The 16,207-nt window shown below is 33.8% G+C and overlaps 2 protein-coding genes across 2 annotated transcripts in view; one reads left to right on the top strand and one right to left on the bottom strand.

Annotated features, from left to right (window-relative positions):
• The first annotated feature begins 948 nt into the window (after positions 1-948).
• Positions 949-2,276, top strand: LOC123266785 (bifunctional 3'-phosphoadenosine 5'-phosphosulfate synthase 2-like). The gene is made up of 2 exons (XM_044731186.1): positions 949-1,371; positions 1,453-2,276. The coding sequence occupies exons 1-2, from the start codon at positions 1,342-1,344 to the stop codon at positions 2,134-2,136; spliced, it is 714 nt and encodes a 237-aa protein (XP_044587121.1). The 5' UTR covers positions 949-1,341; the 3' UTR covers positions 2,137-2,276.
• A 6,298-nt stretch (positions 2,277-8,574) lies between these two features.
• The window catches only part of LOC123266708 (NACHT domain- and WD repeat-containing protein 1), a 102,865-nt gene continuing 95,232 nt past the window's right edge, over positions 8,575-16,207 (bottom strand). The window contains exons 7-11 of the mRNA XM_044731086.1: positions 14,432-16,146; positions 12,384-12,642; positions 10,397-12,307; positions 10,042-10,311; positions 8,575-8,728 (exon numbers count right to left, since the gene is read on the bottom strand). Of these exons, the coding sequence (XP_044587021.1) occupies positions 8,715-8,728; positions 10,042-10,311; positions 10,397-12,307; positions 12,384-12,642; positions 14,432-16,146 (4,169 nt within the window). The 3' untranslated portion in view covers positions 8,575-8,714. The remainder of the gene's footprint in view (positions 8,729-10,041; positions 10,312-10,396; positions 12,308-12,383; positions 12,643-14,431; positions 16,147-16,207) is intronic.

Raw genomic sequence — 16,207 nt, 5'->3', positions numbered from 1 at the left:
CAGCTCCAACATTATTCCTAGACGCTTATAATGCATGCCTCAAGGAGGAGACTTTTCCTCGTAAGTGGAAACAGCAACGATTGGTACTGTTACCTAAAGGGAAGAAACCACCAGAAGAACCGTCATCTTACCGACCACTTTGCATGCTAGATACGGCGGGTAAGATACTTGAGCGCATAATTCATCAACGAATAGATGCAGTACACAATACACACACACACACACACACACACACACACACACACACACACACACACACAGAAGTGCTTACAGAGCTGCGTTCCATCGAGAGAAAAAGAGCAAAAGACAGAATCTAGAAGGAAGAAATAACATCTTAGCCACCAGAAGGAAGAGCGGCAGCTAATTCCTCCCCCCGCGAAGAAATGCCTTACGGCGGTACCATGGGGGATCAGAGGATAGAAGAGAAAGGGGTTTAGGGTTTAGTGGGTAGGGGCGTTAGCGTCGAGTTTTTAGTATGACGCTGCGTCGAGTCGCCACATATCCAGGCCAAACAACTATGCCTAGAATCCGTAAAAAGGATTCCCCCCCCTAAAAGGGAAGAAAACACACACACACACACACACACACACACACACACACACACACACACACACACACACACATACATACATACATAGTGACAACCTCGCGGGGATAGTCAGGGAAGCTTCCTGTGACCTTCAAACGTCGAGATCTGATGAAAGCCTGATTTTTGCAAAACGGGGTGAAAATAATAACTTCCCGATTTTTGAAAATCTTCGATTTTCTTAGCGGAACGTTAAAATATTTACACCAATAATTGTAGCAAATCACTTGTAGCTATTGCGTATTCAAGAAATTATTGTATACCATTGACAATATACTTTTAAAATTAAACTATAATTTTTCAAAAATTTGTAAAAATAATCTTGCCTTTTAAAAGTGAATTATTGGATAAAAAATTTCTATAATTAATTGATGAACTTGTTTGTTTTTTTCAACTTTTTTAAGAAAGAAAGGAATGTTTTACCTGAATGAATCTTTTAAAGTAAAAGTAGAACGTATGATTTGATAAAGTCCTTTGCATCATGCATGTAATAACTTTAACATCCGCAGCTGTATAATGACCGCGACTTTCTTTTTACTTTCACGAAGTTTAGTATCATATAGTTACTTACTAACATACATTATTATTCGTCAGTTTCTTCCGAGCTCCCATGCCGTTTGATTCATAAAAATCTCCAGTAATATTACGAGCTTTATTAGTGTTTATTATTTTAGTAATTTGTTAAGCAATAATTAATAAAAATCCTGTTAATTTAATAAAAATAATATACTTACATATTTGAACGAATAATAATAATGGGTATTTTTTTACAAGAAGATAATCAGGTAAGAATTTTAAGGAAAATTTATTTCAGTATAAAAGTTATCATTATTACTCTCATTCAAAATAATTTGCTTTGTTTTTAGATAAACACGAACAATATAACGATACAAAAAAACAATTTATCCCGCGAAATGCGCGGCGACATTATAGGAAAATTCAAAGGATTTCGCGGATGTACCTTATGGCTAACAGGACTGTCGGGTGCGGGAAAAACGTCAATAGCATTTAACCTAGAAAATTACTTAGTTAAACTGGGGATTCCTGCTTACAGTTTGGACGGTGACAACATCAGAAGCGGTTTGAATAAAAATTTGACCTTCAGCAAAGAAGATCGGCAAGAAAACATAAGACGATCTGCTGAAGTTGCTAAATTATTTTCCGATAGCGGACACATCACAATCTGCAGTTTTGTATCGCCATTTAGCGAGGACCGTTCCTTGGCGCGTAAAATCCATCAAGATGTCGGCTTGAAGTTTTTTGAAATATTTATTAACGCGTCGCTAGACGTCTGTGAGTCACGTGACGTGAAGGGCCTCTACGAAAAAGCACGAAACGGCACAATAAAAAGTTTCACGGGAATCGGTCAAAACTACCAGGTGCCAATTGATCCAGATTTAATTTTAGATACCGAGCAACAAACTCTCGATGAATCGACAATTACTTTAATTAAATTTCTCGAGGGTAAAAAAATTATACCAAATACTCCTGAGTGTAGAGTTGAGATAAGAAATAATTTATTTTTCAATAACCAACAAACTAAATTATAATTCAATATAATATAATATAATAATAATAATCTATAAATATAAAACAACAGAATAAAAATATCTAGAGCAATACATTTTTTTTTATAACATTTAACGTTATCAATTATTCGTTTACAACACAGATAGTATCAATACAGGACAGGTTCTTGTCATTTTTACTTTTATTTATTATAATACCATACATAATCATATTATTCATTAAGATTACTTGCTTATTGTTCTTTTACATACATTTCAACGATAAAAATAATTAAAACTATATTTTTATTATATTTTTTTCCTTGTTTTATATATATATTATATATTCGTCATGTTACATTGAAAAAAAAATTAGCTGATTCAAGAAAAATTTTCTATTTAAAATTTTACTTTTGATTCGATAAAATTTAATTTATTTTGAACTAACTTGTATTAATTTATTCTGAATTAACTAAAGAACTTCACTTGTAAATTAAGGTAGTGCTGTCACTCACATAATTACCGTTCAGAATTTAATAAAACTTGGCATACTAGTACTCTATAAAAACCAGAAAAAAAAAATACTAACATAAAAAAAAATGTTGATCTTTGCTATTAATTTATAAAAAAATACCCCTGGTTTAGCAAAAATAATTCACAACAATTGACAGTGTTAGATAATATTACAATAGATTAAATCATTGACTTTTAATTAAATAACAATATTTCAATTAAATTTTTTCAAATAATTTGATCAATTTTAGATATTCAATGTAAATCCACAGATTCGGTAGAATCTGGCGCCAAGTTCCGTTCAAATCTGCTGTAAACAGAGCGCCAGACTACCGACTGTGTTTACTGTAAGCAGAACGGTATTTTGAGGTTGCAAAATTTTATTTAATTCTACGGTACTTTTTTTTCCTAAATTGTATATTATAACAGTAATTCATACTTTATTTGACTGTTATTAATTAATTATATTCACTTATAACAATTAATCTACTTGAAATTATTAAATTTAATCAGCACAAACTATAGCAACGCAAAAATTTCGATCCTGACTTTTTTTCGATGGGCAAAGTGATCTGCCACAGACTAAATAATTCGAGAATGCATAGTAATCCTTCATTAGATGGGAAACTACAGTTAAAAATAGATATTTCACAGCTTGCATCCACGCCCGTCAGGGTGCGCTGGAATTATTTTTACATAAACTGTAGTTTCAAGGGGATAGTTTGCTATAAAAAATGCAACCAACGCGAGATTTAATTAAGTTGGTACCAATTGTAAATTTTATTATAATTACAAAAATACTAAAAATCCGAACAAAAACAGTTTCACTGTAAAAAATCGCGCCAAGTCCACGTTCATAAGACTATTAAGAAAAAAAAATTTGTTTTTTTCTTTACAAAAATATATAAAATAAAAAAATTAAAAAATCCAAGTAACCGATATGATTGTTTATGATTTTCGGAAATTAAAAAAAATTTTGTTATAAATTTAAAAATTAAGAAAAAAATTTTGGAACGTACTTGGTGTGCGTCATTGTGTATTTCAATTTTTTTAAATTTTGCAACCGCGCACACTAAATACGCGCACACTAAATCATCATAATTATTATAATAATTGACGGTGTTAATTCTTCAAAAGAGAAAAATTTAAAAATATTGAAAAAAAATTAAATTTCGTTATTCCCAATACTTTTTAATTCGTTTTTCAATCAGGGACCATTCAGATTTTAATAAAAATTTAAGTCATGAATAATAATTAACAAAAAACTACAAAAAATTATCTCTGACTCATTTCTTCTAATGCAACGTTACATAGGTAAATCTACTACGTGAATCAAAAGAGACTTTGTGTTTGATATTTGACATTTGTAGTATCTGTGGTACTATCTTAACAAAGTAAAACTTAAAGATGAGATAAAGTTTTCTATTCAAGAATTTCATCAATTCAATCAAGCGCTTTATTGTTTTCAAACGAGATAACCTATATTTTATTCAATTATTCATTTTTCGAGGATTAAGGTAGTATCATAGATACCACAAATATCAAATATTCCGATCGAAGCCTTATTTTATTTATGTAAATAATTTCCCTACAAACATCGCAATAGAGAAAAAGAGGCAGGGATAATTTTTTAAAGTCTTTTTATTAATTATAACCATCACATGTTCTAGATCTATACTTTTAATTACGTTAAGTGTTCAATATGTTATTTTTTTTTCATCACCGAAATTTTTATTGAAATCTGAAAAGAAGATATCTAAATTACAGTTATATTAAATGTTTAAAAATTTTGTGAAATTTCATGTAATAAATATTATTTTATTAACTTTAGCACTCTACACAGGGGTTCTCCAAATCCCACAAAATTTTCCCAACCTTAGAATTTTGGCTGTATTATAGGTAAAGTCACGATATTTATCGCATTAGAGATGAATTTATTTAGAGGAGAATGCTGTATAAAGAAACTTCAGTTCTCATTTACACGTGATATAATAAAGATTTTGAAAAACGTTGGGGTTAGCGAAACCCCACTATTTTTATTATATCAAACTTGATTAAAATTCAGTTTATTCATTCAAACGTAATTGCAGTTTAAAAATGTTTAAAATAGTGTTTTATTAAACCACCATCACTTTTGAGCTCGAAGAGCTCAAAAGCATAGAACAGCTAACTCTTCGAGCTCAGAGAGCTCAAAATAACACATAAATTGTATTTTTTAACTCGAAGAGGTATTACCGGGAAGTTACAGGGATGACCTTCAGGGTCAACTGTTTTCCTAATTTTTTATATTTAGATAGTGTAAGGTGCTAGAGTTAGAATTTTCGGTGCAGAGTTATTTTGAATGAATATGGGTGATTCTCTGTATGGATGTTTTTTGCTGTCCCAGGCATTTTTTTATTAGAAAAATTGTTATTTTTTTCCTAAAAAAAAATTTATTACGAAAGTAAAAAAATATTTCTATTTGGAGCATTGAAAACTAATATGAAATAAATTTTGTTTTTTTTGCTATAAATTCGTAAACCACCCAAATAACAGTCCTCTGTGCTGTCCTATTCCCAAAATTAATACTTTAAGATTAAATTTTAAGTTATTCGTTCATAATATATAATTTGGTCTATAATGTTTGTCAACTTAATTAGTTAACTAACAATCTTCTTCAATAAAAAGTACCGAAAATTAATTTGTTTCATGAAATTCATTGAACCAAAGTTTGTCCCAGGCATTTTAAGAACAGTCCCCTGCCAGAAGTTCAAAGCCAAAAAAAAATCCAGCGTGTTATTTTACCTTTTGTAAGGTTTATAAGGATCTAACTAGCCTTGAGTTAATAACCATAGGGCTGTTAGTGCTTTATCGCCATTTTATTTAGTGTCAAAACACCGTTTATGCTGGAAATATGTGCTTGGACCACTTCAAAACTCAGTCCCCTGGTAACTATTTTTATTTATAAAATTGGATCCATAAGTCTTAATATTATTCTAGTTAATGTAAACATTCATTGAGAACTTGAAAAGTTGAATGCATTGAAATAGTTTGCTTGATTTTTCTCAATTTGATAAAAAAAAAAAAAAAAACAGTCCCCTGTCATGTTATATGGCAAAAGATACACAAATATCGGAAAAGCAAAAATTAAATCGGCTGTTTATTTATTATGATTAAGCTGATAGTTTTGTAGCTCTTGTTAATTTTTTTTCTAATAAAATCAAAAATAATTTGGTCGGACAATTTTGTACAGATTTAAGACGTCTTTACAGAGAATCACCCATTTATTACATAGTCCATTTAGTCCAATGTATAACCTAACTTTTTCTCACTTTTCAAACTTGAAATCGAAGACTTCGAATTTTTCTAAGCTACAAGAAATAGTATACTAGGCACTGAGGAAGAAAAGTAGGACATTCCAACCTGCGTGTAAAATTGTCTCCCTAGCCGAAGGCAAGGGTGACAAACCCGCGTATTAAGATATCCTACTTTTCTTCCTGGCGCGTATCCTATTTCTCATTATATTTGTAACCAAGTTCGAACTTTGCGCATTTTGTTTTTGTGGGAAGTTTAGTGCAAATGTTAAGCTTTTTATTTATTTGTATATGTCATTCCATAAGATAACAGTAGCACTTTCTTTCCGCAAAACAAAGTTAATTAAAATCTGAACAAAAACAGTTTCACTGTAAAAAATCGCGCCAAGTCCACGTTCATATGACTATTAAGAAAAAAAAAATTTGTTTTTTTCTTTACAAAAATATATAAAATAAAAAAATAAAAAAATTCAAGTAACCGATATGATTGTTTATGATTTTCGGAAATTAAAAAAAATGTTGTTACAAATTTAAAAATTAAAAAAAAAAATTTGGAACGTATTTAGTGTGCGCGGTTGCAAAATATTTTACTTTTAATGAAATTCGTAAAATCTATTTATTAAGACTTTAAAAAAATTGAAATACACAATGACGCACACCAAGTACGTTCCAAAATTTTTTTCTTAATTTTTAAATTTATAACACAATTTTTTTTAATTTCCGAAAATCATAAACAATCATATCGGTTACTTGGATTTTTTCATTTTATATATTTTTGTAAAGAAAAAAACAAATTTTTTTTTCTTAATAGTCTTATGAACGTGGACTTGGCGCGATTTTTTACAGTGAAACTGTTTTTGTTCGGATTTTAGTATTTTTTGTAATTATAATAAAAATTTACAATTGGAACCAACTTAAATCTCGCGTTGGTTGCATTTTTTATAGCAAACCATCCCCTTGAAACTACAGTTTATGTAAAAATAATTCCAGCGCACCCTGGCGGGTGTGTATGCAAGCTGTGAAATATCTTTTTTTAACTGTAGTTTCCCATCTAATGAAGGATTACTATGCATTCTCGAATTATTTAGTCTGTGGCAGATCACTTTGCCCATCGAAAAAAAGTCAGGATCGAAATTTTTGCGTTGCTATAGTTTGTGCTGATTAAATTTAATAATTTCAAGTAGATTAATTGTTATAAGTGAATATAATTAATTAATAACAGTCAAATAAAGTATGAATTACTGTTATAATATACAATTTAGGAAAAAAAAGTACCGTAGAATTAAATAAAATTTTGCAACCTCAAAATACCGTTTTGCTTACAGTAAACATAGTCAGTAGTCTGGCGCTCTGTTTACAGCAGATTTGAACGGAACTTGGCGCCAGATTCTACCGAATCTGTGGATATTTTTCTTGAATCAATTAGTTTTTTTCTTTTTTTTTTTAGTGCACATATGTTTTACTTTCTGTTTTTATTTGGAAGGTTTTAAAACGTCGACTATAAATAACAATTTGTACGATTCATTGATTTGACTAGAATGTAAATAATATATACACATATTTTGTTCAGACAAATGAACTTTTTTTCATAAATATAATAGTAATAAATGGGCTCGTTCAAGTTAATTAAGATCTTGGCAGATCTTAGCAGATTTTGTACCAAAAACTTAAAGTGGCTACATTCTCACTAAAGAATATTTATAAGAAAACAATGCAAGGTATGCTAATCTAAGCTCAGTTCAGCTAAGAACTTATTAAACTTGAACGAGCCCAATAACTTTTTCTTTTACTTTACTTTAATGACTAGATTACAGGTAATGGATCGCTACGCTACTGGAAAGTTGTTAAGATTAACTTATAATTAAAAATAACTGTAATAAATTTTACAGAATTCTTTGACGATTCCGGTGGTTCTTATTTTTCAATTATTTATAATCATATTATCAACCAATTACTAATTTTCTAAAATGAATCATTCGAAAACTAACAAAATTAGTTGAATAAATTAAACATTTTGTCTTTTGATTATAATTTAGCAGTAATTTACAAATAAGTGAAAACTGATATAATCATAATATTGAATAGAATTGTAATTAATAATAATAAAAATTTTTTTTAATTTAATAACGTATCTATTGAAAATTTTCAAAAAATTGAATTGAAAAAAAATTTTATAAATTTTAATAGATTTTTGTCTAGTTAAAAAAGTCAAAAATGTTCAATTTTATTTATTAGGAAGGATTAGATCCACAGAAATGAATTTTTAATTATATATTATTACGTTAATTCTTTAATATACTTAGTAATATTCAACAATTTTTGGTTCTGTAATGTTCAACCCGAGGGCAAGGTAACAGGGAAAGATTTTTTTAGTGGTCTCTCTAGTAAACAAACAAAATATTTTATTTTAATTTTATTTTTTTATTACATAGATTTTTTTCTCATCAAAAAATTTTTATTACTCGTATTTTAGAATTAACGTCTCAAAATATGAAATTCAAAGTTTTTTTGATTCGATGATTCGTTTCAGATAAGTTATTTTATTTAAACATAAAATTTCGTGTATTAATCATATATGTTCACCCGACTAGATATTTGAATAAAAAAAAAAAAAAAAAATTTTTAAAATGTCCAAATAAATTACTTAACAGTAAGTTATTTATTGTATTGAAAAAATAATATATATTTATTATAGTTTAATTATAGTTCAGTCAAAAATATATATATTTAGGTAGAGAAGAATTTACTTTGTCATTTAAATTTACCCAATCGTTATTCCTTACTTATACTTATCTGCGATATTCCAACCGAAATTTAATCTGGAACATCTGAAATTACAAAATATTCATCAATTTACTGCTCTAGCTAAAAATACAATAAAAAAAAAACAATGACACTGAAACTTAACAGACACTTGACAATTTTTTTATGTTTCTTGAAAAATTAACTAGATCTAAAAAATTATTTTTAAAAAATTGCATTCATAATTTTTTAGAGCTTCTAAAGACGAAATTTTATAATCAATTTTTCATGCTACCAAGTTATGTGGTGCAAATATGCACACTTAACCCATTGAGGACGCACGGGTCAATAATTGAATGAAAAAGTACTACTTTCGTAAAATTTCATAAAATTTTGAATAATTTCATGAAATTCTAATATAAATCTAGTCTTTCTTCATTTTTTTTAATTCAAATATATTGAATAAAGTTGACCTAGTATTATGCGTGATTTAGACTATTCATCAATGGACAGGACTGACAGCCACGAAGACCAGTGTTCGAACTCAGCAGATCCCACACGGAAAGAAATTTTCTTTAAAAATTACCGTTAAATTCACTGTAATCGAGGGACACAATGCGGCCCTTTTATTTATTACTATTTATTTAATAAAAATTGTGAAAAAATTCATTTATTTTGTGGTACATTTCATAAAATTTACCGAAAACCGAAAAAATTTACAGTAGACTACGGTAAAATTTGTTGGTAAAAAGTTAAAAGTTATCTCATTTACTGACAAATGATTATATCGTGCCATTCGTCTCATGCTTCCCGTGAATTTAACGGTAATTATAAAAAAAAATTTCCTTCCGGGCAGAATTGTTAATCAGACAATCAGTTTCCGAATTATATGACATGTCCAAATATTAATTAGACTCTATTAAAGAAAAGAAAAAAATATTTTCTTTATAAAATTTTTTGGGAAAAAATAGTCATAAACATTTATATATCATCATATATGATTATATTTAGCTATTTTTTATATATGATTTTATATAACCGATTGATGTATAAAAAATTTTTCTCGGGTTGACAGAAAAAAAATTAATTTACTTCAGTTACTACCCGCAGTATAGTGTGACAATCTTCACCATGAGGGTAAATTTTATCTATACAGCATCAGATTCTGAATATTTTCTTTTTTAAATAAACGAATGATACCATATGGTTTTTTCTTGCATAAGCTAATTTTCCGCCAAAAAGCCTTTTATTTGCCTACACATATCACAAACTTTCCACTCCCCATTCATAAGTAAGGGGTTGCGTACAGTTACCCCACGTGACTTTAATTTAATTGTTTAAAAAATTCTAAAAATTATTATGTTTCTTAATTTAAGTATCATCAAAAAAAAAAACTAACCTTCTTCGTCAGAGTCAGATATTCGCGTTCCCTGAAGTGAACTCTGTTTGGACAGCGTGCGACTAAACGTTCCACGCGGTTTTGGAGGGGGAGACTGTTTGTTCCACAATGCTTCAAGCTGATCGAAGTGTTGCGACTGCGCAAGCGCAGCTTGTTCTCTTCCGAGACTAGATTGAGAATTGGCCAAGCCAGCTTTGCTGATTTCTTCCATAGAGGCGCTGACACTAAAACGTCGCTTAAGCCTGTCTTCCACCGCAGCGACCATTATTCCTGCAATATACCAAGCACATTATATTACCAACTCATAAACGCATGCGCATTGCTTACAACACAGTAACACAACAGTATCAATTACCTGAAGTTAAGTGGCCATACTTTCGTTGCCAAGTGTAAGTGTCCAGTGAAACTTCTTTCTTTAACAATCTTCTGGCGGGTCTCTTTGGCCCAGGAGGTCTCAAGTCTCTCGGAGCTACGTAGGAAGGTAACTTAACATATTGAGCAGGAGTGTTGTGCAGACACAGAATAGGCATTCGACATTGCTCCAATAAGTGCAGCCCCATTCTTGAACAATCTGTGGATATTTCAACGCCGAGGATCGGAACATGCAGGACGATTGAATTCAAAGAGATTCCTTTTTTAGTGTCCCAGATGAAGAGACTTTTGTCTTCGCTGCCGCTTACTGCAAGAGTCCCATCTCCTGACAAACGAACACAGGTGATAGGACCAAGATGTCCTGTAAGTGTGTGCAAGTCGTCTCCAGTGTTGATGTCCCAAACAATCAGATTAGCATCACGTGACCCGGAGACAACGATGCTCTTATCAGTGACGGCTACCGCGACGCAGGTAACGTAATCAGTATGACCAACAAGAACCTGGGATAGTTTTCCGCCAGCTAACTGCCAAACCTTGAGGCTCATGTCGCACGAGCCAGTTATCAGCAATTGAGAATCCGGTGTTACGACCAAGCAAGTGATGTCCTGAGAGTGAGTAATCTGGTGCTTCTCCTCCGGACCAGCTCCTAGACCAATAATTCGCAGGTGGTTGTCACCAGTGCCGCAGATAGCGTATCTCATGTCTGAGGTGACAGCGAAACACTGTCCTGGACCGCACACTGATTGGATCAGTGTGCCTGTATCAGCAGCCCAAACCCTGATGGTGCCTCCGCGATCAGAACTGACGACACGTCTGCCATCCAACATGGCTATTACTGACGTAACAGGTGCTTGATGACGAAACGTGGCGACAACCAAGCCCAATGTCAGCCCCCAAACTCTAACTGATTTGTCTTCAGATCCCGAAGCGGCGAATAGACCAGACGCTGAGAATGCAACACACGTAACACTTGCAATATGCCCCTCCAAGGTCATAATAAGCTCATGAGTATTCAATTGCCATAAATTAACCAGGGAATCGATTCCACCTGTTACTGCTGTCGCACCGTCGCGAGATATATCCAAGCATGATATCGCAGCTGTGTGTGGCTGCAACGATTCGTGTTTACCTTTGCACCCCAAGGACTTTAGATAATTATTCTCATCACCACGGAAGCTCCAGAATGTTACACGATTTCCACTAGCAGTAATTAAGAAATCGTCTTTGTCGGTTACTTTAACAAATGATACGTCTGCTGATGAGTTTGTGTTCAAAGGTTTGATCAGCTTACCACTGTGCATGTCGAAAATCGATACTCTTCCATCAACACCACCGGCAACAGCCCGTCGGCAATCTTTGGCTAGGGACAAACTTTTAACTGGGCCTTGATGTCCTCGTAGTGAGTGAATCTCTGTACCCGTTGCTAATGAACGTAAATAGAGTTTGTTGTCCTCGCAAACAGCCAGTAGAAATACTGAATCAATTGACACGTCGAGCATCGCCACAGGCGACGGGAGTGTTATGCTATTGAGCAGCTGAAAGTTTTCCAGAGACCACAAACACACTGTTGAGTCTGCTGATCCGGATATCAGAACATCACCCGCAGTGTCTATTTTAACTGCTGTGACTGGTCCGCGGTGATGGTCGACCTTCATCAAGACCTCTCCGGTTAGAAGACTTGTTGCGATGATACGAGAGTCTTCGCCACCACTGACGATCACGGAGTTGTTCAAGGCAGGGGTTACTGTCAAAACTGGTGCGATATGCTCGCAGATTCGTCGCTTCAACGTTAGTTCCTTGATGTCCCAGACTATGATCGATGTGTCCTCAGAGCCTGTTAGCAGATACTGGGATTGTTGAGTGACTGCGATGCAGGAGATTGGGTTTGAATGACCTGTTTAGGACAGAACAGTTAGTAGAATCGTTACATTATGTAAATTTAAAGAAAATTGGTGGTAAGTCTGGCTTACCTTTAAAGGTATGGACTAGCTGGCCAGACATGACATGCCAAAGTTGAGGATCTCCTTGGTCAGGAATCACAATGACATGCTGTCCTGTAGGAGCAGGTTCAACGAACTTTACGTTCTGGGGACAAGTGAGGGTCTTTATTTGCAAGGGCAGTGGCGACTGCAACCATCCGTTCAATGGTACCAAGAGTGGAGCAGCGAATCCATCGCACCAAGCCATCGCTGCAGTTATCATCTTGCTGACTTGATCAACTGAATTCGCCTGGAAAGTAAAAAGAAACTATTTATTATCTGCCAAGCCTAGCTCAAAATTTTTGATTGAGTTACTAGCAAATCTTTTAAAGTTTTTGTTGCAGACTTGACAAAGTATTGCTAAACGCTTTGCTACCAAGATCTTGCTCAAATCTAACGCTAGTTTGGATACAGAATCTTGATTAACTGCCTGGCTCAAGAACTGTCTAATCTTCTATATAATTAAGAGAATAAGGAAAATGTTGTCTCCGGCGTATTTATATGATAAAATAAGTTTTTAAAATTAAATTTAGTATCATTGGAAAAATCTTGACCTGAATTTGTGCCTTATTCAAGGTTTGATATGTTTTCCAGCAATAGTTAAACTACTCTGTCCTTGTGAATGTGGTTATAGATCAGAAATTAATTCATATAATTAAGAGTCTAAAAAAAATTTTGTAAGGGGTATAATATCTTTATCGTAAAATGGGTTCGATATTTTTTCAGCGATAGTCATTTATGATTTAAACAATTGAGAGAACAAGAAAAATTTTGTGACGTGTATATTATTAGTTTATGACATTTTTATAGTTGAATTTGGTATCATCAAAAAGGTCTTGATAAAAATTTGTGCTTTTTCACGGTTTTATATATTTTTCAGTGATAATTTTTCATGTCAAATTTTTGGAGAAGTTGTAAATAGTTTGTTGGTTCTATAAATTTGTTCCGTCACATTTGTCGATCAAATTATTTGTAATAAATCTTGTCATAGCACTATTGTTTTTCATACTTATTTGAAAAGTACCCAAACAATGTACAGAGTGTCCCAGAAGTAACGGACGCCATTGTAGCATCTGATAAACAAAATAATTCTGAGACGAAAAGTCCTTAGCCATTTTTTAATCAGACGCATAGATAATTAATTATTAATTAAAATATCGTCCTTTTATGCGTTAGAGAGAGAGCACTAGTGTCAAGTCAAGTGCGTTCCAACGAAGACGCTTGCACGTGTGAATGTGTAAGTAAATATGTGTGACTATGTAGCTGTAGAAAATAGTTAGTCATACAGTTAGTGGAGTCTTTGTTTGGCACATACTTTACTGGACACTGGCGTGATAGCGTGATTATAAAAATCAATAATATATTACGACCCTTGGCCAGAAAGTTGGATTTTATAGCGCATGGAACATAGACACGAGCGGGAGGGGGGGCGACTTTTGCAGAGTCGAGGCGAAGCCGAGGTTTCGCTGGTAGAGCGAGCTTAAAAAAATATATCATAAATAAGATACAATTAATTGCACGATAATTAAATTCTGAAACTAAAAATTAAGAATAGAAAACACATAAACAAATAAATAAACGAAAATAAATTATTAATTGCCAACTATAATGGAATTTTTATTAAATAGTTTAAATATATTAACGTATACAATCAGTAACGTATATAATCATTAACACTTTTATAACCACAAAAAGTTTGACCAGCGAATGAATATTGCATACAGCGTGCTAGTGAATAAAGCTATTACACTACCGAGCCAGGAAAAACACGAAGTCCACAAGAGCGCACTGTAATTCAAATGAGCCACAAAAGTCGTACTTTCTGAAGCGAAACGCGGCCCGAAAGTTCGTATTTTCGAGTCAGCGATCAAGAAACGATTATTAAGCCAAAGTTTTCTTATTCATAGTCCGTAAATTTCGACAATCGCATAGTGACTACAGGTTGCTAGTCATTTACAAAGAGCTTTTTCAAGAAACTTGTCTTAGATTAATGTTATTAAGACTAACCATACAATAATTTTAAGCATGAAAAAGCTTACCGGATCATTGCCATCACCAACGACAGGCCTCAACCAAGATATCAATTGAGCGCCTAGCTGTAGCGGATCCCTGGTCAAAGCGTCGCTTGAATTCCTGATCGTATAATAAACCAACTCGAGATCCCGCTCCAGCAAATAACGCCTTGCATGTTCCAACACGCATCGTAAGTAGCTAACACTTATCATCTGCACAGCGGCCAATAGAAAATCAAAAGCACAAACAGAGAACTTCTTAATCTTCTCAGCATCGCCAGTTCGTAGCAAATGGAGCCATGCTTCTTCAACGTGTCTCAGCGTGTAAGTGATGTCCTGGGATTGAGGAACGCTCTGAAAGGGCGTCTCTTTGTTCGGAGGAGTTCCGGGATCCTGATCAGTGATTAGGGAGCGTTCGCTGTCATCGCAGTCTTCCGCGAAGAACAAAGCAGCTAATTCAGCATGGCAGGGTCTTGACACGAATTGGGTTGGAAGGTATCGTTTCCGAGCGATGTCTTGGACTACCCAGCGCCAGGAAAACAAGAGCCTTCCACTCATGACTCTAACTCTCAGCAGAGAGTCGAAATTCCTGCGTACCAGACACCAAGTTGCAAAATTAAACTGTCCTGCTGCCAGCAACAGCGGGCTGTCATCCATTGTCGGCATTATCAATTCGAGTAATTCCGTTTCCGATAATCCATACTCGATGCATGTTAATAGCGAGCCAATGCGATTAGCAGCTTTATTACCGATAAGCTTCTCCAAGTTATCAAGCTGAGCCTCGACGTTAGGAGCCTTGCTGCGTGTTTCTGGCAACTCGATTAGCACATCTGGACGTTTGAACCTGTCCCTCTGGAGGGGTGTCAGTTTCATGGTCTCTAGAGAGGACTGCGTCGTTATCACTAAATGTAACCCCGGTGGCAACGGATTCACCGGTAGCCATGACAACGCAGTAACTATATCAGTGTCCAGTGGATGAAGGCGACTCAAATCGTCAATTAAGACAATCAACTGGCCACCATTGTCTAGCGGCTTTTCTTCAATACCACGAACGATTTGATTGAACCAATTATTCAGATACAGCGGGTGAAATGACGCGTCACGTGGCAAGTTACCGTCATTGTTTCCTGACAGAAATCCCATGTGTTGACACAATAAGCGGAGCAGTTCCAGATTGTAGGCCGATTTGGGTGTTGCGGTGCAGAGACGTACTATTTTCATCGTTGTTCTGTTGGCAAACCAGCTGTCTACTTTTTTGTAGACTGTCGATAATATCGCGGTCTTTCCTGTGCATCGGTTACCACGAATTATTATAGGACCGTGTTTTTGGGTTATGCCGAGTTCCAAAAGCTGCCTAACTCGTTGTACAACGTCGTCGTTTTCTGGTAAAGGCTCTATTTCACGGAGCAAAGATTGATGAGCAAGGCTTTCAGCATAAATTTCTTGGACCAATTTTTTCCTGCTTTTTATCTCGGGGAGAGCTTCTACTGAAGCATTCACCAAGTTCTGCACTCGATCCAATACCCGGTTGCGTAACTTTGTAAGGTAGTTATCGTGGGTATTTATATCGGGATCGATAACTCCAGCATCGTTGTAATTAACATCGAAATTGAGGACGTTGTCCTCAGGTAAATGGGAATTTAATTTTTTTTTGAGCTTTTGACATTCTGGGAACGGCGGGGGACTCTCTCCGGTCCAGTTTCGGATGATGGTGATGATACCATTTCCTTGAGGGTCTAAATCTATAAACATAAAGTTTTATTTTGTTAATGTAGATGAACCATTATCAGGGTAAACTGGTAG

Source organism: Cotesia glomerata, linkage group LG6 (assembly GCF_020080835.1).
Source record: "Cotesia glomerata isolate CgM1 linkage group LG6, MPM_Cglom_v2.3, whole genome shotgun sequence".
Classification (NCBI taxonomy): Eukaryota; Metazoa; Arthropoda; class Insecta; order Hymenoptera; family Braconidae; genus Cotesia; species Cotesia glomerata.
Note: the sequence above shows the minus strand (reverse complement) of the source record. Positions and strands in the feature narration are given on the sequence as shown.

Coding starts and splice junctions, on each gene's coding strand:
- LOC123266785 (XM_044731186.1), top strand. CDS start 1,342: ATGGGTATTTTTTTACAAGAAGATAATCAG. Junction 1,372..1,452: donor TTTTACAAGAAGATAATCAG/GTAAGAATTTTA, acceptor CTTTGTTTTTAG/ATAAACACGAACAATATAAC.